At 38.9% G+C, this 27990-nt stretch overlaps 1 protein-coding gene across 4 annotated transcripts; it reads left to right on the top strand.

The window, feature by feature from the left end:
* Positions 1-635: 635 nt before the first annotated feature.
* On the top strand, positions 636-24317 carry LOC117408704 (proton-coupled zinc antiporter SLC30A9, mitochondrial-like). Of its 4 annotated transcripts, none has more exons than XM_059006446.1 (20): positions 639-906; positions 1955-2077; positions 2820-3014; positions 3267-3320; positions 3556-3655; positions 4210-4302; positions 6237-6319; positions 6676-6734; positions 6835-6902; positions 7067-7099; positions 8224-8326; positions 8800-8855; positions 9216-9351; positions 10282-10321; positions 10472-10543; positions 14059-14166; positions 16257-16422; positions 18134-18263; positions 22757-22870; positions 23456-24317. In XM_059006446.1, exons 2-20 carry the CDS (start codon positions 1987-1989, stop codon positions 23498-23500), a joined length of 1746 nt encoding a protein of 581 aa, XP_058862429.1. In that variant the 5' UTR covers positions 639-906; positions 1955-1986; the 3' UTR covers positions 23501-24317. The 4 variants fall into 4 exon arrangements, 3 of the variants coding, with proteins under 3 accessions (XP_058862429.1, XP_058862427.1, XP_033869837.3); XM_059006444.1 differs by having other exon boundaries at positions 1952-2077; XR_009309833.1 differs by lacking the exons at positions 22757-22870; positions 23456-24317 and adding an exon at positions 16653-17350 and having other exon boundaries at positions 636-906; positions 1952-2077; positions 18134-18264.
* The last annotated feature ends 3673 nt before the right edge of the window (positions 24318-27990 follow it).

Here is a 27990-nt window from a genome sequence, read left to right as displayed (position 1 = left end):
ACTATTAACATGTCTATTTTTGAAAGCATTCTTACTTTACAGCATTTTTTCACACCTGCCTAAAACTTTTGCACAGTACTGTACATACAACTTGTCATTTAAAACTTAAAATATGCTATTCAAAAACAGAGGAAAGCAAATTTTAGTTAAACTTAAACAAAATCTAGTTATACTCTTTTTATAATTAAAAAGACTAGTAGTGTACGTGGATATTTAATAAGGTTATTACAGAATTAATGATGGTATAATCAGTCAGGTTTATTAAACAAATTTGGGAACATGCTAAGTTTTAAATAGTCTTCTTGGGCTCTCTCACTCATGCTGTCAAGTTCTGCCTTGACAAAATTAAACTCATGAAATCAGTTGGTGAGCACCATTTCCAGATCCTCTCTATATGTATTGACTTCTTTTTTATAATATACCTGTAATCTATTAAAATGCTGTAAAGTGTTCAGAACTGCATTACACGGCAGCATTATGTTACATAGTCTGCTTGTCATGATTGCTAGATCTGGTGCCACTGTTCTAAAAACATAATTGGCTGGTCAGATAGTAAGGGGCTTTCTGATTGGTGGAGATGCTGGCGCTGATAAACCCATATAAATAATTCAAACTCTTTTGGGGATATGTAGTTAGAACTTTTTACAAAATACATTTTACCGCATGATTAAAGTAGCTCCAATTGAACATGTGGTATAACACACATACTTTAGACAGAACCTGACCACAACAATGTCTACAGTTTTACTAATTTGTTAGTTAGAACCCTGTAATTTCAAGCGCATGCAATGTCGGTAATCTCGCGAGGTTTTAAATCCAGCGGTCTGCGTAATGATGATGGAAATGCAGTTCAGTTTGTTGGTGGTAAAGATGCATTGTGTTATGAACATCGGCAGTTACAGACAGGTAAGGAAAAATGGGACTCGAATGGCTGTGGTTGAGAAGATGTTTTTTTTGTTTTGGTGGCTGTAAATTTAGTCTAGTGCAATTTTATTCTTAGAGTGTTGTCTCATCCACATCCATAGCCGTGTTGCATGGGAGTTTGCAACACATCAAGCACACGAAATTACATTATTTACAGATACAGGACATGTGTTTTGAATTCATAAATAATTGATTTTATCCACCTGTCTTACTAGCACTTACTGTAGCCAGTTGCATCGTCATTTGCATTAGCCCACGCAGTGTTTTCCTGTGATGTGATTGATGGTCGAATTTATATATTACGGTACATTTGGCAACTGAACTTCAGGTACCTTCAGTAAATTAATGAAAGCGACTTTTGTGTGTTAAGATCGAAGCAAATGAACCTATCCAAATGAACATGGTCTTTGTGTAAAACATATGCCCAGCGCAGGCAGTAATAACCTGGTAATAGAACAGGACATACAACATTAACAGTGATAATCTTGTGCTGACATGTGGGACCGAAATTATTTATTATTATTTATTTCTTAGCAGACGCCCTTATCCAGGGCGACTTACCATTGTCACAAGATATCACATTATTTTTTACATACAGTTACCCATTTATACACTTGGGTTTTTACTGGAGCAATCTAGGTAAAGTACCTTGCTCAAGGGTACAGCAGCAGTGTCCCCCACCTGGGATTGAACCAACAACTCCCCGGTCAAGAGTCCAGAGCCCTAACCACTACTCCACACTGCTGCTGTTATGTTCAATTTAATCATGGATAACTTTTCCCCATTTGTTTCCTACCACACATTAAGATGCTGGAGATGAATTCTGGGTTTGTGAGGTGCAAGCAGCAACTGTACAGAGATCCTATTGTCCTGTCTCTTTCTCTCATCAGCCTAGAGCACCTGTTGTGACCTTAATATAAAATCTATGACAACTCGGGGAGCAGATTGGTTTCTGGTGGTAAGTGAATGACGCAGGAGGTGTGAACCGTGTGGAAAACATCAACCCAGTCTTGCATTTTGTTTCCAGCAGGATCTACCAGTGTCCTCTGAAGATTAGCCAGGATGTTTCAGGGTCTGGCCCAGAGACCATGGCATGCACTCTGTAGGTTATATTTGCAGCATCATGCAACTCGAGTCTGCCAGCCTTGCCATGGTAAGTCAAGTTGTTCGCAGTTTGAAATTCCTAAAAAAGCCGGTCCCAGATATTTTTGTAGAGCCAGTCTCGGCATCCATTTAAATGGTCTACTTATAAGTAAAATACACACCAGGAAAACCTCATTAAGTTGACACATTCAGCTTGTTTTGAAATGCTGTTCTGTTTTACTTTTGTTTAAGTATTCTGTATATGTATATGTGTGTGTGTGTGTGTGTGTGTGTGTCTATATATATATATATATATATATATATATATATATATATATATATATATATATATATATATATATATATATATATATATATATATTACATATATATATATTACATATATATATATATTACATATATATATATATATATATATATATATATATTACATATACATACATATATATACATATACATAATTATAATTTAGGTCTTTTATTTAATATAATGTTATCAAAGAAACTACAAAATGATATCGCAAAAGTCTACCGGAAGCCACTATAGTAGTGCAATATTTCATGTTTGATTTCAAAATGTCACATATTTTTTAATTTGTCAGTTTTTTAAGTATATGGAAAACTACAAAGCGGTATGTAATTCAATATGTTGACGTAACATTGTTCAGCAGGTTGCTTTCTCTTTTATGAAGCAAAATTAGTTAATTCTATAGAGTGATGCAAAACATTCGGCCATAGCTGTGGGATTAACTGTAGGTCTGCTTAGAAGCTCATTTCTGATTATTCTTCTAGGATGGCAAAGCAGTGGGACAGCCAGAAACCTCTGGTATAGTTTGCCAGCCAGCCATATGCCTGGTACAGCAGCAGCAACCCAAATCCATTTTTACTCTTCTACCAGTGGAGAGAAGGATGGGCCAGACAAAACAAGCACCTCAGCATCACCACATAAGGCATCTGCCTCCCAGCCTAAACCTGAGACTACTACTGGTGAGGTCTAAATGCCACAGATGAATTGAGCCCCTGACTGGTCTGCTTTATAGTAGACACCAGACACATAAAGTGTCTTCATAATCACAGAACAAGCTATTTCTTGCAGTCATGTGATGAAACCACAGCTTTGGCAAGTTTTTTGGGATACAAATGGCATGCAATGACAAGTGAAATGCTTATAGCTGCATATTGTTTTTAAAACAGTGTAATACATTCACATGTTCACTTTTTGTTTTTGAATATATTCAGCACATGGTCCCTCAGCTACTGGCCAGTCTGCTTCTGAGACAATCCACGTGAAAGGTAAGGGTTATACAGCACCTTAAAAAGGCACTCCTATCTTCTACCGCTGTGTGACGACTTATAGCTATTCATACGTTCTATTTTACTTTCAACTTCCAAACGTATATTTGTATGTTCTGTTTTTGTTCTTGTTTCTTTTGACTCGCCACCTGTGATTCAGTGAAGTGTTTGGGTGCAGGGGTTCCATTTGCAGCTCTTTCCATTTTGTGTGCTAACTCTCTTCTGTTTGTTTTAGTGAGGGCTGTGTTGAAGAAGAGGGACTATGGCTCCATATACACACAGAATAACTTCATCACAGCAGTTAGAGCCATGAATGAATTCTGTCTAAAACCCAGGTAACCTGCTGTTGATGGTGAGATGTGACGGAGCAGGAATAGCTAAAGCTTGACATTGTTTTTTATGGAAATATTCAGTGTTTGTGTAGGTGTTTTGGACAACACATTCCTTTCATAAGCCCTCAAACCATTCCTGTTAGTTTATTATGTATTACAGGGATGAATTATTAACTTTATTATAACACGAGCACACTTCCTTTGAAATCTTGTCTTAAATGAGACTTCCCTTTTAATCGCAGATTTACAGTTCCCTTAATTCAACTCTTCAGATTTACTATGTTCAGGTTACAGGCACGTTTTCATTTTCTGGAAAAAGAACACCCATAACAAAAACATAGATTCTTATGTAAAAGGAATGTAAGACAACTAGACAAACATATTGGCTAATGCCTTCATCAGTGAAGTGCCTTCGATACAAAGGACTAGGATTAAAATCAACACATTTAGAGTTGAGGACAGTTGGTAAGAGTTGCTGATCTGTGTGCTGTGTTTGTAGGTAACAGGGACATGTGCAGTATGTGTTACTGACATATCTTGTATTCGTTATATTGAAGTGCCATAGAACAGCTCCGGAAGATCCGTAGAAGGAGTCCGCATGACGACACAGAGGCTTTTACAGTGTTTCTGCGCTCTGACGTGGAAGCCAAGTAAGTGAATTTGTTTTCTGATAGTATAACGCATCCTCGTTATCTGGCCCACTTCTGACCTTACCATGTCATCGTTTAATTAGCATCAGAACTCTAACCACATTTTTGAAGGTTAGTCATTTTTGTTAATGGTTTTACAAACGAGTGGAGGCCATTCGGCCCATCTTGCTCGTTTGGTTGTTAGTAGCTTATTGATCCCAGAATCTCATCAAGCAGCTTCTTGAAGGATACCAGGGTGACAGCTTCAATAACATTACTAGGAAGTTTGTTCCAGACTCCTACAATTCTTTGTGTGAAAAAGTGCCTCCTATTTTCTGTTCTAAATGCCCCTTTATCTAATCTCCATTTGTGACCCCTGGTCCTTGTTTCTTTTTTCAGGTTGAAAAAGTCCCTTGGGTCGACATTGTCAATACCATTTAGAATTTTGAATGCTTGAATCAGATCGCCGCATAGTCGTCTTTGTTCAAGAGTAGATTCAATTCTTTTAGCCTGTCTGCATATGACATGTCTTTTAAACCTGGAATAATTCTGGTTGCTCTTCTTTGCACTCTTTCTACAGCAGCAATATCCTTTTTCTAGTGAGGTGACCAGAACTGAACACAATACTCTAGATGAGGTCTTACTTATGCATTGTAAAGTTTTAAAATTACTTCCCTTGGTTTAAATTCAACACTTTTCACTATATATCCAAGAATTGTGTTGGCCTTTGTTATAGCTTCCCCACATACTAGTATGCTGTAGATTCTTTGGTGGACTGAAGCATGTTTGTTCTGTGTAGAATAAAAAAAAAGTGTGTTTCTCTATGTGAATATTTACTCTGCTGTGTTTAAGATAGCCATATGTATTGTGGTTGTTCTAAATACTGTATTACTTTGGATTATCGCTGCCCTTGAATAAGCGGCGCACTCAGATATCAGATATGTAGTAGACGCTGCATTCCAAGTAAACGCCGCTCTCAATAATGAAACTTGTACATTTTTTTCACTACCCCAGCTCAAATAAATGCAGCACTTAATAAAGAAACACATACAAAACTTAGTATGGCAAAACATTACAAATAGAAACAAAATTAATTGAATAAACTTGAATTAAAAGTATTTGAAAGAATACAGTTACACACTGGAGCATACCGGTATTTTACTGTAGTGTTTATGGAACCCAACAAAAAAAAGAATAGCATAGGTACACAGCAATATGTACTAATACAGCAGCACTAAAATAAATATATAGATTTAGGAATTGGCAAGAAAAGTAATACATTTTAGTTGTAATGCAGGAATGTCGTCTCAAGTTTCTTAAATGCATTTTTGTTTTGGTTGTATGCACGGTATTTTGGCTAATAAGAGATGCTGCCGAATCCTGATCCAGACAGGAAGTTTGGAGAGTGGGGTGGGGTGTTTTGGAGTGTCAAGCAGGCTAGTGTTTAGGGGACAGCCACTGGATCAACTCATCTTAATATATATAAAATAGTTCAGCCCTGCGACTCATAGAAACTGCTGTAAGACAAGAAAGGGAAAATAAACCTACCTGCTCAGTGCTGAATTGACATTTCTTTCTCGTTATTTGTTATTTCCCTCTCCACGCTACACTGGTATGTGACCTCACCTTGTGAAACACTGATCTGATCTGCGAGCTCAACAGCTTTCAGTTTAAAGTTGTAGGGCTTCTTTGCCATCCTGATCAAGTTGTATCTGCAGAAATAAACTTCAGTATACACCTCCCTCAAATACAGCAACCTTTTGAAAACCATAATACTTCTAATAACCACCGCCCTTGAATAAGCGCAGCAGCTGTTTTTAGCAATTTAAAATAAATGCTGCAGCGTTAATTCAAAGTAATACGGTAAGTAAGCATTTGAATGCTTTCATTCTAGCTATAGAAATAGGAAGAGCTGTTAAAGCATGCAGATTTATGATTTCTGTGTATCGCTTTAGAGCGCTGGAGGTGTGGGGAAGCCATGAGGCGCTTGGCAGAGAACACAAGCTGAGGAAAGAAGTGGAAAGAGAGTATAAAGAAAGTAGGTCCATTAAAGAGATCTGAAATTCAGTGTAATAACAAACCTGTCTTTGGAATTGTATGTGTCTAGAGGCGATATGGTTGGTTTGTTTCAAAATCCTAGACTGTAATGGTACTTCAGAATAAAAGTTGAATCATTGGAGAAGGTTTGCATTTAAATTGTTTCAGGTGTCTGTGTAATGTGCAGTTGTTCTGTGCAGATTCTCTGTTGTGATGGTGAGTAAAGAATACAGGATTTTGGTGTGGTTGTAGAACAAAGTCATCAGAATCATGAATGTACTTGTATCCTCTCATTGGGATTTATGTTTAATTGAATAGCCTGCTGTTCTAAAGAGTTTTTTTTTTTTTTCACCAAAGATTTGTTTCAAAATCGGAAGCTGCTAAAGGAGTACAATGATTTTTTAGGCGACACTAAGGTAAGGTTCTGTGTCTTTGCTACCATGAAAATAAAATACTTTATTTTACTTTGTGAAGAAAGATTTTATAATGTGTATTTGGTTTTCTTAATCCCCACAGCCTCGTTTTGGCAAGAGATTAACCTTTTTACAAGGACCAGGAAAGGTTGTGATGGTGGCTATATGCATGTAAGTTATATTCAGTACAGGTACTGATTTAAACAGAACCGGTTAATGAAACAAACACAACCTTACAACCTGTAGTTTGCATTGGAGGGGGGGGGGGGGGGGTATTTTAGTTGTGTAGCAAAAGCTGCTATGCTATGGTGTGGTGATGTCATCACTTTTTACAGTGTGACGGACTACAGCTCTCAAACTAAAAACAAGTAAGTGTTTGTGCCAGAGTTCTGGAAATATTTCTTTATTCTGTTGCAATGCTTCCCACAAGCCACTGCTTTGAGCCTTCCTTTCTCGGGTGTATGGGTCAGTATTTTCACCCTTTCACTTAAGATGACTTTTTCATGTTTCAATATCCATGCCCCTCGAACTCTGAAGACTCAAGTTCAGATGGTCAAAGAACTTTGCATGACTTCCATCCACAATGTCCCTTGATAAATAAGATTAACTTTTATTAAGTTTACATTGATTTGGTAGTCACATGCCAAATGGATTGCTTGCTATGGCGAAGCCCATTGCTAACTACTAGCTGCCTTTGCTGTCAATGGAAATTGATTAGGAAAGCATGTAAAATGGTATGCCTCTGATTATTTTACATCTAACATATCTATGAGATAGAAATGCTTGGCATTTTAAATAAATCCTGTACAAAAAAGATAAAGCTAAAAACTGAAGAAAGATACAACAACATTTACATAGGTAAATCTGTTTTTTCCTGAAAAGAATGTTATCTTAAAATGGGAAGTACCTGATGTGTATTTACTTTATAAAAAGCAAGTAGATTGCCTTAGAAATACTGGCAGGGAAGGAGTTAAATTCTCCTCCCTGCCCAGATTGATTGCTTCAGGTGGGAGCAATCAGTCAATTAATGATTCAATTATCATCCAGCCACCTGGCATAAAAGGAGGCCTCAGCCTCCCATTTGGAGGAGAGAGTTCTAGAAGAGGAGAAGTGGTTTTTGTGTGTGCGGTGTTTTTTTGACCAGTGAAGGCAATGCCCAGCCTGGAAACTTTATTTGTAAGTTTTGTTTTGTGTTTATTTTGTGTTGGAAACCTTTTTGTTTGGCCCTTGTGCCTATTTATTTGATTATTTTTGTTTATTAAAAAGCTTTATTTTGAACTTCATACTGTCTCTGAGTCTCAACCTCTGCCAATCCTGTCACAAGATGGAACTCCAAATTAAACACATTCACAATTGAGAATCAGTTTCTCCCCAGATAAAATTCTACGACACATTTGGACTGCTTTGTAAGGTGTGTGTCTCTAAAAGAGAACCCCATTTTTTCTGTTCTGTGTTTTATCTTTAATTTGGGAATTCTGTTTTTTGTTTACAGCAATGGACTGAACTTTTTCTTTAAGTTGCTTGCTTGGGTTTACACTGGATCAGCCAGCATGTTCTCTGAAGCCATTCACTCACTAGCAGATACCTGTAATCAAGTAAGTAATTGTTAGTTATTGCCAGCCCTCCAGATAAGCTGCATACTGGGTGTTTAACGCATTGAAAAAATATTAATTGTGTATGAAGAAGTCGTCAGCAGCAATCTGAATCGAAACATGTTAATATACAGAATCATAACATTTTAATGTACACCTAATGCAGTTTTCTTTGAAGTCTCAGATTTATCAAGAGCAGTTTGTACCATTTAGTTGTGAAAAAGGAAAACCATTAGCAAGTAACTCGAAACTGTAAGAGAACTGGTGTTAAGACCTAGATGAGTGTAGCCAGTTTCCTGTGTAATTTGACAACCACTGATCACAACACTCATGTCTGAGCTGAATAGGCACCTTACAAAGTGATGCTGCTTTTAAAACTAGGATATCAAAACACAGACAAAAATAATAAAAAAAACCTCGCTGAACGATTCCCTCACCTGAAATAATATTCCTGCTTTGGGTTTTTCTCAACACAGGCATTGCTTGCATTGGGTATCAGTCAGTCTGTCAGGAATCCGGACCCTGGCCATCCGTAAGATGTTCTTTTTTTCTGGTTACAAATTCTTATTCCACGAGCAGGCAAGAATTGTCAAGCAAAGTTAACCATACAATTGTTATTGGTTTCTAAACATACCATTGCATGAGTCCTTTTAGTTATTCATGAAAAGAAAGCATGGTGGCCTATAATATCTGTTACTTTTTTTTTTTTTTTAATATAAATTTAGTTGTCGCCAATTTTTTACCCCCGTTTTCTCCCCAATTTGAAATGCCCAGTTATTATTATTTGATCCCGGTTCACCATTGCAATATGATGTCTGAAATCAAGTATGTTTCTGTATTGTCTTAGGCCTGTCTACAAAATGCATCGCTAGTATTCTCTGTGTGTTTTTAGGTATGGTTTTTCAAACATGCGCTACATTGCATCCCTCATAAGTGGTGTTGGCATCTTCATGATGGGAGCCGGCCTTTCATGGTACCATGGGATTATAGGCCTAATGAACCCTCAGCCTATCGAATCTCTACTTTGGGTAAGAATAATTTATTCATGACACTGTATTTATGCCCCTCTGTCCATGCTTTTTTGTTTCCACTTTGAATGCCTGGCAGCAGCTTTGCTTCTTGGTGTCGGTGTACCTAGCATGTTCATGGGAGTAATTTGTAGAGGGCTTGTAGATTATGCCCCAGCTCATTTTTGTAGAGAGCTGAAAGTAGTTATGATAATTTGTGGATCCCGGGATGAATGAAATTAATTCTGCTTGAAAGTGGGGGTACAGATAAGGGACTGTGGCAATGTGCCCCGCCCCTGTGTGCATATTATGTGTTGTATGTTGCGTGCGTGTGTTAATGTTGGTGTATAGTCATTGGTACACGGGATATAAACGGGTCTGTGTTTCACGTGTATTTAAAAATGTAGATTTATATTTAGGCACGAGGAGGGCACAAATCACTTCACGTGCTGGTTAAATGTAATATGTGAGCACGGGGTTGCACGTAATTAATTCACGTGCTGGATTTCAAGTGAATAATTAATTTAGTAATTGAATCCCAGCACAACAGTATATATAGATGCACATTTCATTGTCGGGGTTGGGTGTTCGGTGAGTGGAGAACGGGAGAGAGAGAAGGAGTAAAGTAAATATAAAAGAACGTAAATATTGTTATCTGCTCACCGTGTTTGTTTGTCTGTCTAGTCCGTTTTGTTCGTCTATTTATTTTGGCCTCATGTGCCGTGTGCTGTGTTTTGTTTCAAATCTTTTATTTTCTGTTCTGTTATTAAATGCTGAGCGAAAGCATTTGCTCAGCTTCACCAAACCCCAAATCTCTGTCTGTTTATTTCCTGCATCTGGTCGGACGCCACCTACTCCGGCCGTCTTTGTGACAGGGACCCACAGATCTGTTTCAGCAGTGTCTATTTTTTTTTTTTGACAAACTTATTTATGACATTTCTTTCTCTTCAGGCTTATTGCATTCTAGCTGGGTCACTACTCTCGGAAGGAGGTATGTAAAGATGTACTGTATTACCTTATTAATCCCATGTGAAATTTTCTTTCTGGTGACTTTTGATAGGCACTTCAAAAAGTGTTTTAATGAACTCTAAAACCAAATTATTGCTATTATTTTTAATTGTTGTTTTTCTTTTCTTTCAAGCAACACTTTTAGTGGCGATCAATGAAATCAAGAAAAGTGCTGGAATCAGAGGAGTCTCGTTTTATGAATATGGTGTGTGTGTGTTTTTCAAAAATTGAAGAACTAAAATGGTCAGAATGGCTCAAGATACATTATACATCTGTAAAAGTTGAATTTATTTTAATTGGTTCACAGCAGGGCACAGGTAATGCTCAAACTTTGCAGATTTGATTTTGATGATCCCTGTTCACACTGGCATGTTTGTACCGGTATCGTTGTGGAACAGTATTGCAACATCTGTTCACACTGGAGTTGTTTTCGTTGTGGTACCGGTATAACTGTATCGATACAAAACCCAGACAAGAGCAGGTTTCGTACTGGCACAGTTGTGATATGATTCGGTACGACAAACACAATGCATTACCAAGATTCTCAACTCCGCCTTTACTTCAGTCATGCTTGTTTAATTAATGTATTGGTTTTCTATATTTACAGATAAGTTACAGTAGTAAAAACATGACCGCTAATACCAATAAAGTTTTATAAATGCACCCGTCTACTCTAGTACTGTGTGACAAGCTCGTCTGTGTTTTCTGTGCATGTGCCGTCTCTGGTATTGTGTTCAGAAAAGTACATTTTTCGTTACCACGAGTTGTGTTTTTTGTCAAGACACCCTGGGCAAGAGAAAAATAGACTTCACAATTTTTTAATATTTTTAAACAGAGATAAAATAAGCTCAAACCGACACGGCTTCATTGACAGTCAATAGAAAATCTTCTGAGCACTCTTTATCCCACAACCCTTTGAGCGCAGCGTGACGAAGCCCCATAGAGTCTCATAGAGAGTTTAGTATCTTGGTGTAATACAGAATATCTTTGATATAAGTGTATCGATAAAAAACAGCTTACATGTGGATAAGTATATTACAACAGTATCGGTCTTGTACTGGTGTTGAAAAGTGAGTTAGGACAGAAAGTAATGTAATGGAGAGTAGGGATGGGAATTTTAAACGTTTAAATGTATAAACTCTGAAGAAGTGGTCAAACGTTTAATAATATGCTAGACGTTAATTGGTCACGAGACACTTGCACCAAACGCATATTTTTTTAATGTATTAAATGTAATAATTTGTCAGTCCGTCGCGTATCCGACTGCGGTGGAGCCAGAGTAAGGCGGATATTATATTATATTTAAAGCTTGTGTAATACTTGACCATATACAATGAACTGCACAAGAAGACAAACATTATATTCATTACTTAATATATTACTTGATTGTGTGTTGGCATTTGAAAATAGGACACGTGGCAATGTTTGGGAAGTTTATGTACGCTAGTATGTAGAGGAGAGGCGTTGGATTCGAGTATCGGAAATTGTAATGCTGAAAATCCCACCCCTACTATCAAATGCCGCAAACTTTTTAATCTCTGAGGCAGACATTTAATTTCAGTCACAGTGCTCTTTCCAATTGCAACATTGTGTGCTATTTTATCCCTGGTAATTCCCTTTTCCAGAAGTGAAAGTACTGAAGTTACTTATAAATTATATTATTTTTTAAATTAACCTTTAAGAAACAAACTATTCTAAAAACATTATACTATCCGGAATTAGTGTTGAATGTGTATATAGTTCTATCTCCACTGACAACTGTAATCGCAGCCATTGTTTGATTGAAGAGGACACTGAAATGTAAAGATTTCAATATATACTTTGGGGTGTGTGGTGTGTTTTTCTTTTACTTTGTAGTTACAGTGCCTTGCGAAAGTATTCGGACCCCTTGAACTTTGCGACCTTTTGCCACATTTCAGGCTTCAAACATAAAGATATGAAACTGTAATTTTTTGTGAAGAATCAACAAGTGGGACACAATCATGAAGTGGAACGAAATTTATTGGATATTTCAAACTTTTTTTAACAAATAAAAAAGTGAAAAATTGGGCGTGCAAAATTATTCAGCCCCCTTAAGTTAATACTTTGTAGCGCCACCTTTTGCTGCGATTACAGCTGTAAGTCGCTTGGGGTATGTCTCTATCAGTTTTGCACATCGAGAGACTGAATTTTTTGCCCATTCCTCCTTGCAAAACAGCTCGAGCTCAGTGAGGTTGGATGGAGAGCATTTGTGAACAGCAGTTTTCAGTTCTTTCCACAGATTCTCGATTGGATTCAGGTCTGGACTTTGACTTGGCCATTCTAACACCTGGATATGTTTATTTGTGAACCATTCCATTGTAGATTTTGCTTTATGTTTTGGATCATTGTCTTGTTGGAAGACAAATCTCTGTCCCAGTCTCGGGTCTTTTGCAGACTCCATCAGGTTTTCTTCCAGAATGGTCCTGTATTTGGCTCCATCCATTTCCAATCAATTTTAACCATCTTCCCTGTCCCTGCTGAAGAAAAGCAGGCCCAAACCATGATGCTGCCACCACCATGTTTGACAGTGGGGATGGTGTGTTCAGGGTGATGAGCTGTGTTGCTTTTACGCCAAACATAACGTTTTGCATTGTTGCCAAAAAGTTCGATTTTGGTTTCATCTGACCAGAGCACCTTCTTCCACATGTTTGGTGTGTCTCCCAGGTGGCTTGTGGCAAACTGTAAACAACACTTTTTATGGATATCTTTAAGAAATGGCTTTCTTCTTGCCACTCTTCCATAAAGGCCAGATTTGTGCAGTATACGACTGATTGTTGTCCTATGGACAGAGTCTCCCACCTCAGCTGTAGATCTCTGCAGTTCATCCAGAGTGATCATGGGCCTCTTGGCTGCATCTCTGATCAGTCTTCTCCTTGTATGAGCTGAAAGTTTAGAGGGACGACCAGGTCTTGGTAGATTTGCAGTGGTCTGATACTCCTTCCATTTCAATATTATCGCTTGCACAGTGCTCCTTGGGATGTTTAAAGCTTGGGAAATCTTTTTGTATCCAAATCCGGCTTTAAACTTCTCCACAACAGTATCTCGGACCTGCCTGGTGTGTTCCTTGTTCTTCATGATGCTCTCTGCGCTTTAAACGGACCTCTGAGACTATCACAGTGCAGGTGCATTTATACGGAGACTTGATTACACACAGGTGGATTCTATTTATCATCATTAGTCATTTAGGTCAACATTGGATCATTCAGAGATCCTCACTGAACTTCTGGAGAGAGTTTGCTGCACTGAAAGTAAAGGGGCTGAATAATTTTGCACGCCCAATTTTTCAGTTTTTTATTTGTTAAAGTTTGAAATATCCAATAAATTTCGTTCCACTTCATGATTGTGTCCCACTTGTTGTTGATTCTTCACAAAAAATTACAGTTTCATATCTTTATGTTTGAAGCCTGAAATGTGGCAAAAGGTCGCAAAGTTCAAGGGGGCCGAATACTTTCGCAAGGCACTGTAGGTCATTGAGATGTTAAAACATTATTTGCCAATTAGGGTTTCTTTGCTTAGAAAATAGTAACCAGGACTGTCAGTATACAGCATAATGTAATATAGTGTGTTTGTATGTAGATATGGTTTAAACGCTGACACTGCACAGCATTTAAATGTTAGTAAAAATGCATATCCCTAATGGAGATTGCAATGTGGAAGGTACAGTTAAGTACATGTGGTAACTTTTTTGTCTCTTCCCAGTTATGCAGAGTCATGACCCTAGTACAAATGTAGTGTTGCTGGAGGACACTGCAGCTGTGCTAGGAGTGATATTAGCAGCTAGCTGTATGGGGCTGACTTCTCTAACAGGTAAGTTACATACTGTCCTGGCCATGGGAATCATGGAATGCAGTCCAACTATGAACTGAAAAAATATAACTACAGCTTTTCAGGGCTATAGAAACGCTGCAGGCTAAATGACCCAATGGGCCCTGTTTTTGAAGTGTTGATCATCATTCTTATAGGTTACAACAGACACGATTTAATTCTCATGTGGCTGAATGCTAAGTTACCCACTGCGTGAGACAAATAGGCCTCTCAAATAATGTACGTGTCTTCATTTTATATAGATGTTCAAAAAAGTATTGTGTTCTTTGTTAAACCCTTGATGTGGTCCTTCCAGCAGTCTTAGTTATGGCAACCTGAGTTGTATTACCATAAACCTGACATACATAAAACTTTACATTTTTTTAGCTTTGCCATTGATTGATGCCGTAAAGTTCACTCTTGTTAAATGTTTTTTAAGACTACCAGTACAGTTTAGAATTGAAGTGAGATGAACAGACTGGATGTGGCCTCACCTGTCCGCATGTACATCCTCATATAAATCCACTATATACTCACTATATATAGTCGGGTAAGAAGTTCTGTAGGGTGGATTTTAGTTTGTTATACTCTACGTGTCATTTAAAGTAATTTAACAATTTATAGCAGGCCAAACGATAATTCAAATTATCTACAGTGCTATACAGCAACAGGCAGTGCAGCTCGACCATAGTACTCTCATTAAATTTTAAACTAGAAAAGAAAACTTTGGGGGTCAACTTTGATCCTGATCTATAATTTTGAGACTTTTATATTAGAGAAGTTACGAAAGTATCTTTTCAGCATTCGAGAAATATAGCCAAACTTTGACCAATTATGTATCTGATGCCAAGAGACTAATGCATGCCTTTGTTTCATCTAGAATTGATTACTGTAATGCACTTCTCTCTGGTATCCCAAGAGGTGTGGCGTCGTCTTGCAGCTCGTTCAGAAAACCGCTGCTACAAAAAAGTGAACATATTAGCACTGTGTTGGCCTCCTTACACTGGCTCCCTGTGCTGTATAGAATAGGTTAAGATTTTGCTGTTGGCCTATAAAGCCCTAAATGGATTAGCACCTAGTTATTTATAGGAGTTACTGACCCCCTATCGTCCAAATCGCACTCTTAGATCACGGGAGGCGGGGCAACTGGTTATTCCAAGGGTCAGCAAAACTAACACGGGCTTTTTCATGCAGAGCCCCTAAATAATGGAATGCACTCCCTTCTCTCATCAGGGAAGCTGGGAGTGTAACAGTTTAAGTCAAGACAGAAAACACTTTTATAAAATGGCTTTCTTATCGTAGTGGGTTTTAATGTAACATTTCTGTTTTTTTATTTTGTATATACTGTTTTTTAAATATGCTATTTAATATGTAGCAAGTGTGTGTGTGACATGCCTGGGGACTATGTTTGTTTGGCGTGTGACATGCCTGGGGACAAAGGTATTGTGTTGTGTAAATGTAAATGCTTTTTGCAATGTACTATACAGTCCTTTGCGATTTAATTTTGTATGACAAGCGCTATATAAATGAATTGCATACATAAATAAGTCTATAGTAGTGACACTAACAGTTATTTTATGGTGGTTAAGTTTGGAAGTCTGTTGAAGGGGAACCAAATTCAGGACCACAGTAAAAGTGAATTGCAGTAGATTGAGGCGCAGTAGATTGAGGGGCGGGTGTATGAAGACTGGTATGGATTCATGTAATGGTCATGTCGGGGATGAATAATGACAGTGATGCTTTGGTTGGACAGTGCAGAGGGTGTCTGACTTTTTTTTAAATTTTTTTTATGTACATTATATTCAGATGTTAAGTACTGTAAATGTAACTGCTAAGGAATGCCCTGTTCCCTTATTTGTCTCATGCTACAGTAACTGTCATGCTATTTGACAAAATGTCAGTTTAGCAGCAGGACTGGCTAACCTGCAATTTCCATTTGTGTTTACAAGTATACCACCAGATGTCAGTGTTTAGCTGAACCTCCTGCATACTGCTTCTAAAGACACAGCTGGTGGGAGAAATGACGTTTAGGGTACCTATTTAAGTTACATTGCACCCACGTATTAAGTAACTTATCTTTTTGTATTCCAAAGGGAACCCCTGTTATGATAGCCTGGGATCTCTGGGTGTGGGAACACTTTTAGGAGCAGTGTCTATGTTCCTAATATACACCAATACTGAGGCACTGCTGGGAAGATCTATCCAGCCAGAGCAGGTACAGAAACTCACTGAGTTCCTGGAGAGCGACCCTGCTGTAAGGTAAGCACGCCATGTAGGGATTACTCTACTTACTCTGTGGTAGGACAGCTGCTCAAACGATTCCAATGACTAGAAATTAACAACCAACTACAACCTTGTTTTCATCATCTCTAGAATGTTAAACAGTGGTCAGTTTTTATAAATATTACCTTATTTAGGGTCAAAAACAATATATTGAAACAAGTGCCTTATTGGTAAGCTGTTGATCATTTTTTGTTCACTATTTTCAGGTTGCCCTTGCATCCTGCTACAATGCTATACATTGGCTTCATGGGGCGGAGCTATGCCACCTGACAGTGTTTATTTACAGAGTTAGTAAACATATACACATGGAGAGAGGGGCTCCGCCTCTTCAAGGCCCAACATTTACTTGATCGATAGACACGATAAACAGGAGGGGGGCCACCGTCTTTGAGGTGACCCGACATACGAGAGGGGCACCGTCTCTGAGGTTACCCGACATATGAAGAGGCTTGCGAACTGGAAAGAAAAACATGAATTAGTATTGATAACACAAAAGAGGTTCCGGCTCTTCCTGACCCAACATATACAGTAGGGGGGTTCCGTCGCTGAGGAGACCCGACAAACAGGAGGGGGGCCACCGTCTTTGAGGTGACCCGACATACCAAGAGGGGCACCGTCTCTGAGCTTACCCGACATACGAAGAGGCTCGCGAACCTGAAAGAAAACATAAAGTTAGTATTTGTTAAACATATAATGCGTGGTGTTCCGCCTCTTCGAAGCCCAACATAATAGAAGGGGGGTTCCGTCACTAAGGAGACCCGACAAACACGAGGGATGCCACCGCTTGGGGACCCTCACATAGAGGCATCAGACCTGAAAGAAGAATCCCAAAAGAAACATACATGCAGATGGAAGGGTTTGGCCGGGGGTCCCCTCTGACTCATGGAGAACCCTCCTCTATGAGGTAAATGAAGCAGAGCTTAACAAAGGGTTGGAGAAAGTGGAATCACTAACCCCCCAGAGGAGACCGATGCAAAGGCGGTTGAGATGCTAGAGGAGGAGGAAACGAAAAAACACAAGACAGCTAGGTAGAGGTGACTAATGTTTAAATAAGGTAGATTTAATTGATGACAGCAGATGATAGGTTGTTGGTGCCTAGCTCCGCCCCCTGAACCCCACCTATAGGTTAACATTTAAAGCACTTTTTTTCTTTTCCAACATGGGACTATTACTCTCCTATTACTGTACCTTAAAATAGATTGTGAACTTGTTTTCCCTTGAGTCAAAGTGAAAATAGTCAGCCTTCAATGAGTGCTAAGCAAGGTTTTAAAGTCCGTTTTCACACCTCTGATTATCAGTAGCAACATTTTACACTTCAGCTTTGCATTTCAAAAGTGAGGCTAAAGAAGTAAAAGCTGCTGCTGCTGCTGCTGGTGCCATATCCGGTCCTGTTCTGTAGCTCAGTTTTATTCCATTGCCCAATAAACTATATTGTATTTTTTTCTTACCATTTATGTTAAGTTAAGTGTAAATACATGAGTGCATCACTGTAGTGGTACATCAAACGTGTAGAAAAGCAATAGGGTAAGTTCAGAATGCATCTCTATTATGACTGGTTCCTCAGAAAAAAGAAAGCTAGGGGGCCTAGTTATTTAACTGGTCAATTTCGTCATTGTACATTTGAATAGTGCTTCTGCACGGTTGCTTGTTCATCTTAACTGTTTCTCTATGCTTTTGTTTGTTCCAGGGCTATTCATGATGTGAAGGCTACAGACATCGGGTTGAGCAAAGTGCGCTTCAAGGCAGAAGTAGACTTCGATGGGCAAGTCGTAACCAGGTCCTACCTAGAGAAGCAAGACATTGAACAGATATTACATGTATGTATGCATTGTTTGCATGTGGAGTTAAATATAGTCTCATACTTGTTTGTTTAGTTTATACAAAAACAGAAACAGGAGTTTGAAGGTGAATGTGAAATGCAGTTTCATGTTTTCATGGTGCCTGCATTCAAAAGATTCCTTATCCAAAGCCACATTTGCAGCTCCAGCTCCATAAGACAGCCTATTAGCTTTGCCCATTGCTTACTCAGTCAGTACTTTTTATTGTTGCACTTCAGGTAGGGTTGGACGATCATTACATTTTCAGCTATTGATTATCATCTGTAAATTATCACGATAATCATGGTTTATCGGCAGCATAACAACCACCAGTCTAAGTCACTGAGTTTAGAAGAGAAAAACTAGACAGTGCATGCGCAGAGTTTCTAAATTTCTGGTAGGTGCCCAGAACAAATGTGAATATAAAAATACACCTATTGTAATTTGTATATTAATAAATTATTATTATTATTTATTTCTTAGCAGATGCCCTTATCCAGGGCGACTTACATTATGTAGTTTTCCTTTTAAAATAATAGATTTCCTTTAAAATAATATAATAAAATAGATATTTTTTCTTATTTAAACATTTGTTAATTCGAGAACATTTACTTTCATAAAAAAGTGACACCAAATGTATTAATATAACAAAACTAAATTGCTGATGTTACCTGGAAGCATTTCTTTACTTGTGTGGCGAATCTGCCATTAAGAGAATCACACTGTTTTTTAAAAAAGTGTGTGACACTCTCTATATATCAGTGCCTATAGTAAGTATTCACCCCCCTTGGACATTTTCACAGTTTATTGTGTTACAGCCTGAAATCTTGATGCATTTAACCCTTAGCGGTCCATTTATTCAGCGGGTCTCAGGCACGTCAGGTCCAATTTATTTTCACACGTGCAGTTTATTTTAGAAGAGCTGTTTTTAAAAGTATTTTTCACAGTTAAACAGGTTTAAATGGCACTGCATATCAACAGGACACTCGGTACTGCATCTCCAGCCCCGCCCCACCCCTTGTTCGCTGTATTTTTCACATACCTCTTCATAGTCGTGCATACCAATAAATCATCTCCTGATCACTCATTTTATCACCAAACTCCTCAATAATGCGATCCAAGTCATTATTTTATTACTGTAACATCTAAAAAAAAAGCTCTGCAAGTGTCTGTGATATTCTTTGAACGCTGGATGCAGAAGCAGCTATCTTGTTTGTTTGTTTATGTCCGTGTTATCGATGTGGTGCCGGGGCTATCTGTATTCATGAGATACGTCCCTCTTTTTTTTTTTCGGCTTGTCTCGGCTCCTATCGGTCTCACTTGGCCATTGAATGGTTTTCTCGGCTTTTTTCGGAGAAGAAACGACTAGAGACCTGTCTTTTTTGATGATGTCGGACAGGGTCCGAGATTGGACCGGAAAGGGAAAATTGCAATGTCGGACCAGGTCTGACTTAGGACCGCAAAGGGTTAAATGGGATTTATTTTCCTTTGATTTACACAACCTACTAAACACTTTCAATGTGAGAAAAAATGGGGGGATGGGGGGGGGGGGGGGGGGTGAAAAAACAAATAAATTAAAAATAAAAACCTGAAAAGTCTTCATTAGATAAGTATTCACCCCCTTTGCTTTGACACTCATAAATAAGCTCACGTGCAACCAATTGCCTTCAGAATTCACACAGTAAGTTAAATGGAGTTCAACTGTGTGCAATAAAAGTGGTTCATTTGATTTCAGATTAAATACACCTGTCTCTGTAAGGTCCCATAGTTGGGTAGTGCATTCAAAGCAAAGATACTACTATGAAGACCAAGGAGCTTTCAAAACAACTCTGGGATAAAGTTGTGGAAAGGCACAGATCAGGGGAGGGGTATAAAAAGATTTCAAAGGCATTGAATATTCCTTGGAGCACAGTCAAGTCGATCATTAAGAAGTGGAAGGTATACAGAACCACCCAGAATCTGCTTAGAGCAGACTGTCCTCCAAAACTGAGTAGCCGGGTAACAAGGGCATTGGTCAGAGAAGCCAGGAAGAGGCCAATGACAACTTTGAAAGACCTACAGAGTTCCATTGCTGAGATGGAAGAAACTGTCCATGTGTCAACAATAGCTCAGGTACTCCACAAATCTGGCCCGTATGGAAGAGTGGCAAGAAGGAAGCCATTTCTGAAAAAGGCCCATGTAAAATCCTGCTTGGAATTTGCACAAAGGCATGTGGGAGACTCTGAAAAGATGTGGGAAAAGATTCTGTGGTCCGATGAAACAAAAATTGAACTATTTGGTCTAAATGCAAAGCGTTATGTCTGGCGCAAACCCAACATAAAATATCACCCAGGTAACACCATCCCTACTGTGCAGAATGGTGGTGGCAGCATCATGCTATGGGAATGCTTTTCATCGGCAGGGACTGGGAAGCTTGTCAGGGTAGAGGGCAAAGTGGATGGAGCTACTGTCCTGTCTTCCTCCTACCCTTCCTCTCCAAAACTCTCGAGCGGGCTGTACACCGCAAGCTCTCTACTATCCTGTCCAACCACTCTCTGTTCGACCCTCTCCAATCTGGCTTCCGCTCTGCTCACTTCACTGAAACCGCCCTCGTGTCTGTCACTAACTCACAAAACTCTGCCCAAGCTGCCTCTCCTCTTTCCTAATTCTCCTCGACCTCTCTGCTGCCTTTGACACTGTACTCTATTCTACTATCCTCTCTCACTGACCTGGGAATCTCTGGCACTGCTCTGGCCTGGTTCTCCTCCTACCTCTCCAACCGCACTTACCAGGTAACCTGACGTGGAGCAACCTCCACACCTCACCCTCTCAACAGGAGTCCCCCAAGGGTCAGTCTTGGGTCCTCTCCTGTTCTCTCTCTACACCCGCTCCCTGGGCCCCCTCATCGCATCCTATGGTTTCTCATACCATTTGTATGCTGATGATGCTCAGATTTTCCTCTCCTTCCCCACCTCTGACTCCACCATCCCCTCCCATATCTCTACCTGTCTGTCTGCTATCTCCTGGATGCAATAACACTTGTAACAAAGGTGGTTCTACCAAGTATTGACTCAGGGGGGTGAATACTTATCTAACCAAGACATTTCAGTTTTTTTATTTTTCATTAACTGTTGTTTCACAATAAAAATTCTCTTGCCTCTTCAAAGTGTTGAGTAGGTTGTGTAAATCAAAGGAAAAAAAAGCCCATTTAAATGCATCAAGATTTCAGGTTGTAACACAAGAAACTGTTAAAACGTCCAAGTGGGGTGAATACTTACTATAGGCACTGTAGTTGTATAGGAACATAATGAGGTTTGCACCTCACTGCTTGTATGGAGACGGTCTAATCAAATTAAAAGTTAACTCTCTTCTATTTATGCAACTACCCTTTTTTACAATAGCAACACAATGGGAGGTGCATAGGCTGCAGTATAGTACTCATGGCTTTACTATAGTTTAAAATAAAGAAGCAACAAAGTTTGTTTAGGCTATATTAAACGTTTGCCATATGTTTGTGTTTTTTGTTTTTGGTTTGTCATTCTTTTTCCAATTACGTAAAAAAAAAAAAAAAATCCTGTGTCAAAATGTATAGTCAAAAGTTCCAATTTTCTACAGTAATTTTACAGTGAGTTGGCATTTTTCAATTTTACAAACAACAATATTTGTGTTTTTATCGTAGAAAACCAGTCATGAAACCCTGATGTAAAGTTAAAAGCCTCAGCATATTGTTTAAAATCAATACTTCCCAATGTACGCAGTGCTCACACAGATCATGTTACACGCGTCACGCAGACAGTTCAGTGCCACTTCTCAATGCAGAGCCGCTTCTTACTTCATTGGGTCACGGATGATAATTATGTTTATCATTGTGATTATCGATATTATCGATTATTGTTCCAACCCTAACTTCAGGTACTGCCTACATGCATCTTCATTCAGCACTTCTGTCATTCTTTATGGCCACCAGTTATTTCCTTGCTGCATTCCTGATAAAGTCTTTTGTTTTTACTCTGATCTGTTCTTCTTTTATCTCATCCTTGCACATTTTCTCATTTCATTATATGTTTGTCTACTGTCTGGGTTATTCCTTTCGCATTCCTGTTCTAGTCTCTGCTATGTACCTAAGGAATAAGAACACATCTCTGATAACTGGTATTTGTTTTTGGTATTTTGATTTTATCTGTGCATCCCCAAATGTAATAATCTATCACTTTTTATGCACTGAAGCATCTCTGAGTGCTGTATGATTTCATGAAACAGCACAGGGTGCGGCAATTGTGGCAACATATAGCTGTGAATTCCTTTGAGTTGATTTGTAGATGAGTGCAAATTGTGGACCAATGTCGTAGCTCAAAGTGTTCTGATCAGACTGAATTGTTTTTTTTTTCAGTACAAGAGAATGAAAAAGGCAGCTTGAAAAAGCAACAACTGCAGAGATTTTAATAAAAAACTAAAAAAGGGTTGTTGTCAGTATTAAGTAACGTTGCTCCTCTTGATTTATTTTTTTCCCCAAGGAAATTCAGCAGGTTAAAACCCTTGAGGAGTTGGAAAACTTCATGCTGAAGCATGGAGAGAATATTATCGACACCCTGGGTGCTGAAGTAGACAGGCTTGAGAGGGAACTCAAGGTGGGCTCGGAGAATTTATCTTCTAACATTTGTATTAACTGTAGCTCCTCGTTCTCCAAAAATAACAGACATTAGAAGCCGTGTCACGTATATTTACATTCAGAAGGCTAGACATAAAGGCTGGTTTGTCCAAAGAAAACAGAGGCAGAGCAGGTCTGACTAGTTGCTGTGTGCTGGCTGCATGGGTAATTCATTTTAAAGATAGGAATGTAAACACAGGCAAATAACGATTAATGGGTTTCCACAAAAAAGAGATTTAATAACAAAGTTGGTTATGATTTTTATCAAGCAGAATCTGTTTTTTAAATTGATTTTAGTAGTGTTTCTTGTAGTTTTACCTTAGATTTTCAGTAAAAGAAAGTTGATTTTATTTGTGTCCAGTAAGCAAACCTTTTAGCTTCTGATGGCATTAGTTTGTCGTCTTGATTTTTAGTTTCTTACATTTTACCTCCAATTATTTAATTATTGAAGGATATGGACACTTTAGTAAAATGTCCTTAACCATTTAGGCTAGCTCTGTGCACTTCACAATGTATGCTCTATTGCCAAATCTCATAGAGGTTATTGTGTTCTGTTCTGTTTCAGCAACATAATCCAGATGTCCGACATGTAGATCTGGAGATCCTTTAATATGCTGTGGAGCAGCTGAACACAACCTCCACTGCTGGAACTACCAGGATACAGAAACTCGCTGAAGCACTAGACTTGAATGCTACTCCGATAAGCATGTGTTAGGCTGTCGGAAGGGCATAACCTGTAGCTTGTTCCTGAGTTTATACGTCTGTACTGAAAACACTAGACATCTTTGCCGTAGTGGTAATACTTGTTGACGTTGATTTGTGAATTACTTGTCCTTCTATTTAATGTCAAAATCCAACAGAGACTCCGGAGGTAATAAGATACCATTTTTGTTTTTTTAAAGAAATGTGTCTGTCCAGTAAGAATCCAAATGAAGTATAAACAGTAACACCTAAGGTAAAAAGGCAAGGGGAGTTTCGACCCCTTGATGAAGTCTGTGTATTTTAAAATTAGTAAAAATAAAGATTGAAAACAATAACAGTGGTTATTGTGCTTTGGTCAGCGGGTCCAGTTAGGACAGTGTAGTGAGCAGAGGTTTGTCTACCGTAGCATACTACGCAACGCAAGACACAAATACTAGTGTAACATTCTACCTGTAACAATTATTAATATACAGAGTCTGTTTGCTAGTCAATGAGAGACTACTGTAAGATTTCAAATAAGAAACAATATATGCTGCAATCATATTTATCTGTGTTTTAGCAGATACCACTTTCACATTTCACCAGAAGCATTCCATTGATCCGATTAACGGATTACCCCATATATTGTAAATTACACCGCCGTTTTCAAACAATCTGTCTTTATTTAGTGTTGCTGGTTATATTTATAATTTCACACACAAATAATAAAATAGCAAATCATTTTACCCAGATTTCCTAATTTTTCCTATTCATTAAAAGTAACCTTTAGTTTTATTTATTATTATTATTATTATTTGAATTAGGTGGTGACATTTTGGGTGCAATAAACATTTACTGCTGAAAAGAAATGGCTGTACAGTATAAAAACAAAATTTTTTTTCTGTTTTGTTGCTGTTTTATAAATATTTATTTTTATTTAAAGATATTGCTGGTTTCAGAATCCCCCCCCCCCTTTTTTTTTTTTTTTTTTTAAAGACCAAAGTGTGTAAAACAGTTTAGATACCTTTTTTGCCTTTTCTTGAACCCTTAGAAATTAGATTATGGAGTGTAAAGGTACAGTACTGTGCAAAAGTTTTAGGCAGGTGTGAAAAAATGCTGTAAAGTAAGAATGCTTTCAAAAATAGACATGTTAATAGATTATATTTATCAATTAACTAAATGCAAAGTGAGTGAACAGAAGAAAAATCTAAATCAAATCCATATTTGGTGAGACCACCCTTTGCCTTCAAAACAGCATCAGTTCTTCTAGGTACACTTGCACAAAGTCAGGGATTTTGTAGACATATAGTCAGGTGTATGATTAAACAATTATACCATACAGGTGCTAATGATCATCAATTCAATATGTAGGTTGAAACACAATCATTAACTGAAACAGAAATAGCTGTGTAGGAGGAATAAAACTGGGTGAGGAACAGCCAAACTCAGCTAACAAGGTGAGGTTGCTGTCAAAAGTCATACACCAGGGCAAGACTGAGCACAGCAACAAGACACAAGGTAGTTATACTGCATCAGCAAGGTCTCTCCCAGGCAGAAATTTCAAGGCAGACAGGGGTTTCCAGATGTGCTGTCCAAGCTCTTTTGAAGAAGCACAAAGAAAAGGGCAACGTTGAGGACCGTAGACGCAGTGGTCGGCCAAGGAAACTTACTGCAGCAGATGAAAGACACATCATGCTTACTTCCCTTCGCAATCGGAAGATGTCCAGCAGTGCCATCAGCTCAGAATTGGCAGAAAACAGTGGGACCCTGGTACACCCATCTACTGTCCGGAGAAGTCTGGTCAGAAGTGGCCTTCATAGAAGACTTGCGGCCAAAAAGCCATACCTCCGACGTGGAAACAAGGCCAAGCGACTCAACTATGCACGAAAACACAGGAACTGGGGTGCAGAAAAATGGCAGCAGGTGCTCTGGACTGATGAGTCAAAAGTTGAAATATTTGGCTGTAGCAGAAGGCAGTTTGTTCGCCGAAGGGCTGGAGAGCGGTACACGAATGAGTGTCTACAGGCAACAGTGAAGCATGGTGGAGGTTCCTTGCAAGTTTGGGGCTGCATTTCTGCAAATGGAGTTGGGGATTTGGTCAGAATTAATGGTCTCCTCAATGCTGAGAAGTACAGGCAGATACTTATCCATCATGCAAAACCATCAGGGAGGCATCTGATTGGCCCCAAATTTAGCGAAAGTCATTAAGAACTATCTTCACCCTAAAGAAGAACAAGGAGTCCTGGAAGTGATGGTATGGCCCCCACAGAGCCCTGATCTCAACATCATCGAGTCTGTCTGGGATTATATGAAGAGAGAGAAGCAACTGAGGCTGCCTAAGTCCACAGAAGAACTGTGGTTAGTTCTCCAATATGTTTGGGCCAACCTACCTGCCGAGTTCCTTCAAAAACTGTGTGCAAGTGTACCTAGAAGAATTGATGCTGTTTTGAAGGCAAAGGGTGGTTACACCAAATATGGATTTGATTTAGATTTTTCTTCTGTTCACTCACTTTGCATTTAGTTAATTGATAAATATAATCTATTAACATGTCTATTTTTGAAAGCATTCTTACTTTACAGCATTTTTTCACACCTGCCTAAAACTTTTGCACAGTACTGTATATTCTATTAATTGACTAAAATAATAATACAAAGTATTATATATTATTACAGTTTCCAGATTCATCATACATTTTTCAGAGGGACCCTTGAGATGGAACTTCATTCATTCATTAAAAGTAGTCACCTAAAATCAAATCACTTTTTGATCTTCAGAATAGTTTAAATAATATGGTAATAGGATTTTAAGTGTTGCAATAACACATACCAAGGAGAATACCAATATTTCAGTGCTTACTCCATCGTCAAGGGATAGGACAAGCAAATTAATATTTTCCAATTGAATTTTCCAGTATGTCAGAAATGCTGGATTCTAACCTTTAATTATGTTCTATACAATGATCATGTACTGCTATTTCTTTGAATTCATTTCCTGATCCTACTATAGATACTGTTGTGACGTTTCTAACACAGTCTGAAAAATAAATGGTCACTCAAAAAGATGACATCTATAGCGTAAATCTCTAGTGTTTCTGCAAGTAAACCTGTGCAAATCGGCAGAGAGGGTCTAACTAATACCCCTTTTCCACACTATAACTGAGCCACGCCGGGTCTGTACCGAGCCCTCACAGTGTGGTTAAGGGGAGTCTGGGTTGTTTTTCCACAGCAGAGCCGAGCCGTGCTACTGACATCACACGCAATGAAAGACAGTTGTTATTAATTGTTATTAATGAACTCCGTTTGCCAAAGGATACGCAAACAAATTGTGGTCAAAAATTAATAGACCAATGCTGCAGCTGTATTTTGTAAATATATTTAGGAATGTCTTTATAATCCACACATTTTACTGATTATATCGACTTACTATAGTTCAGTTAGTTCTGTTGAAGGGGGAAAAAGGTTTTAAAAAAATGATTTGCCAAAAATATCCAGTTTTTAGGATAGTTTTCTTTTTAGTTGGTTTTTTTTCGGGTGCTTAAAAAAATGATAAATAAGTTTAAAATTGTTTTATTTTCTGCACTTTTTTTCTTTATATTAATATAATAAAGGTCAAGGATGAGAAATTTGGTAGCATTGTGTGTTTTTGAGTGTGCAAGTTAAGTGTACTGTACCCGCGGTTTATATTTATTTGCTTCAAATCATCAGTAATTCAGGCATAAATTTTCTCTCTTTTGATGCACGACTCCAGATCTTCCTGAACACTTCTATCTGCCCACAGATAAACTAGAGCCTGCACTTCCTCAGCGTCCCATGGCTGTACTTTTCTCTGATCACACTCGCTGCCCACCATGTTTGTTGTTTTTCTTTCTGGAGTGTACTGACTGATGCAACGTAATGATGAAAATCCTTAACCCTGCCCCTGGCTCGGCTCGGCTCGGCTCGCAGACGGATTCAGATGTCTTGTGAGGCTGGCGTTTCACGGTTTGGTTCTCGCTTGGCTCGACAAATAGCCAGTGGAGAACCAACCTTACCCGTACCATACCGAGCACTCGCGGGTCGGATGTGCCAGTGGAGAACCACCAGTACCCGTACCGTACCGAGCTCTCGCGGGTCGGATGTGCCAGTGGAGAACCACCCATACCCGTACCGTACCGAGCTCTCGCGGGTCGGATGTGCCAGTGGAGAACCACCCGTACCGTACCGAGCTCTCGCGGGTCGGATGTGCCAGTGGAGAACCAACCTTACCCGTACCGTACCGAGCTCTCGCGGGTCGGATGTGCCAGTGGAGAACCACCCGTACCCGTATCGTACCGAGCTCTCGCGGGTCGGATGTGCCAGTGGAGAACCACCCGTACCCGTACCGTACCGAGCTCTCGCGGGTCGGATGTGCCAGTGGAGAACCACCCGTACCCGTACCGT

Source organism: Acipenser ruthenus, chromosome 2 (genome assembly GCF_902713425.1).
Source record: "Acipenser ruthenus chromosome 2, fAciRut3.2 maternal haplotype, whole genome shotgun sequence".
Lineage (NCBI taxonomy): Eukaryota > Metazoa > Chordata > Actinopteri > Acipenseriformes > Acipenseridae > Acipenser > Acipenser ruthenus.
The sequence above is the reverse complement of the archived record's forward strand: the minus strand, read 5'-3'. Positions and strand labels throughout refer to the sequence as shown.

Excerpts from the sequence above, each read along its gene's own strand:
- LOC117408704 (XM_059006446.1), top strand. The coding sequence starts at position 1,987 with ATGTTTCAGGGTCTGGCCCAGAGACCATGGCATGCACTCTGTAGGTTA. Across the intron at positions 4,303-6,236 it reads CGCTCTGACGTGGAAGCCAA|AGCGCTGGAGGTGTGGGGAA; the intron begins GTAAGTGAATTT and ends GTATCGCTTTAG. Across the intron at positions 6,320-6,675 it reads GGAAAGAGAGTATAAAGAAA|ATTTGTTTCAAAATCGGAAG; the intron begins GTAGGTCCATTA and ends TTTTCACCAAAG.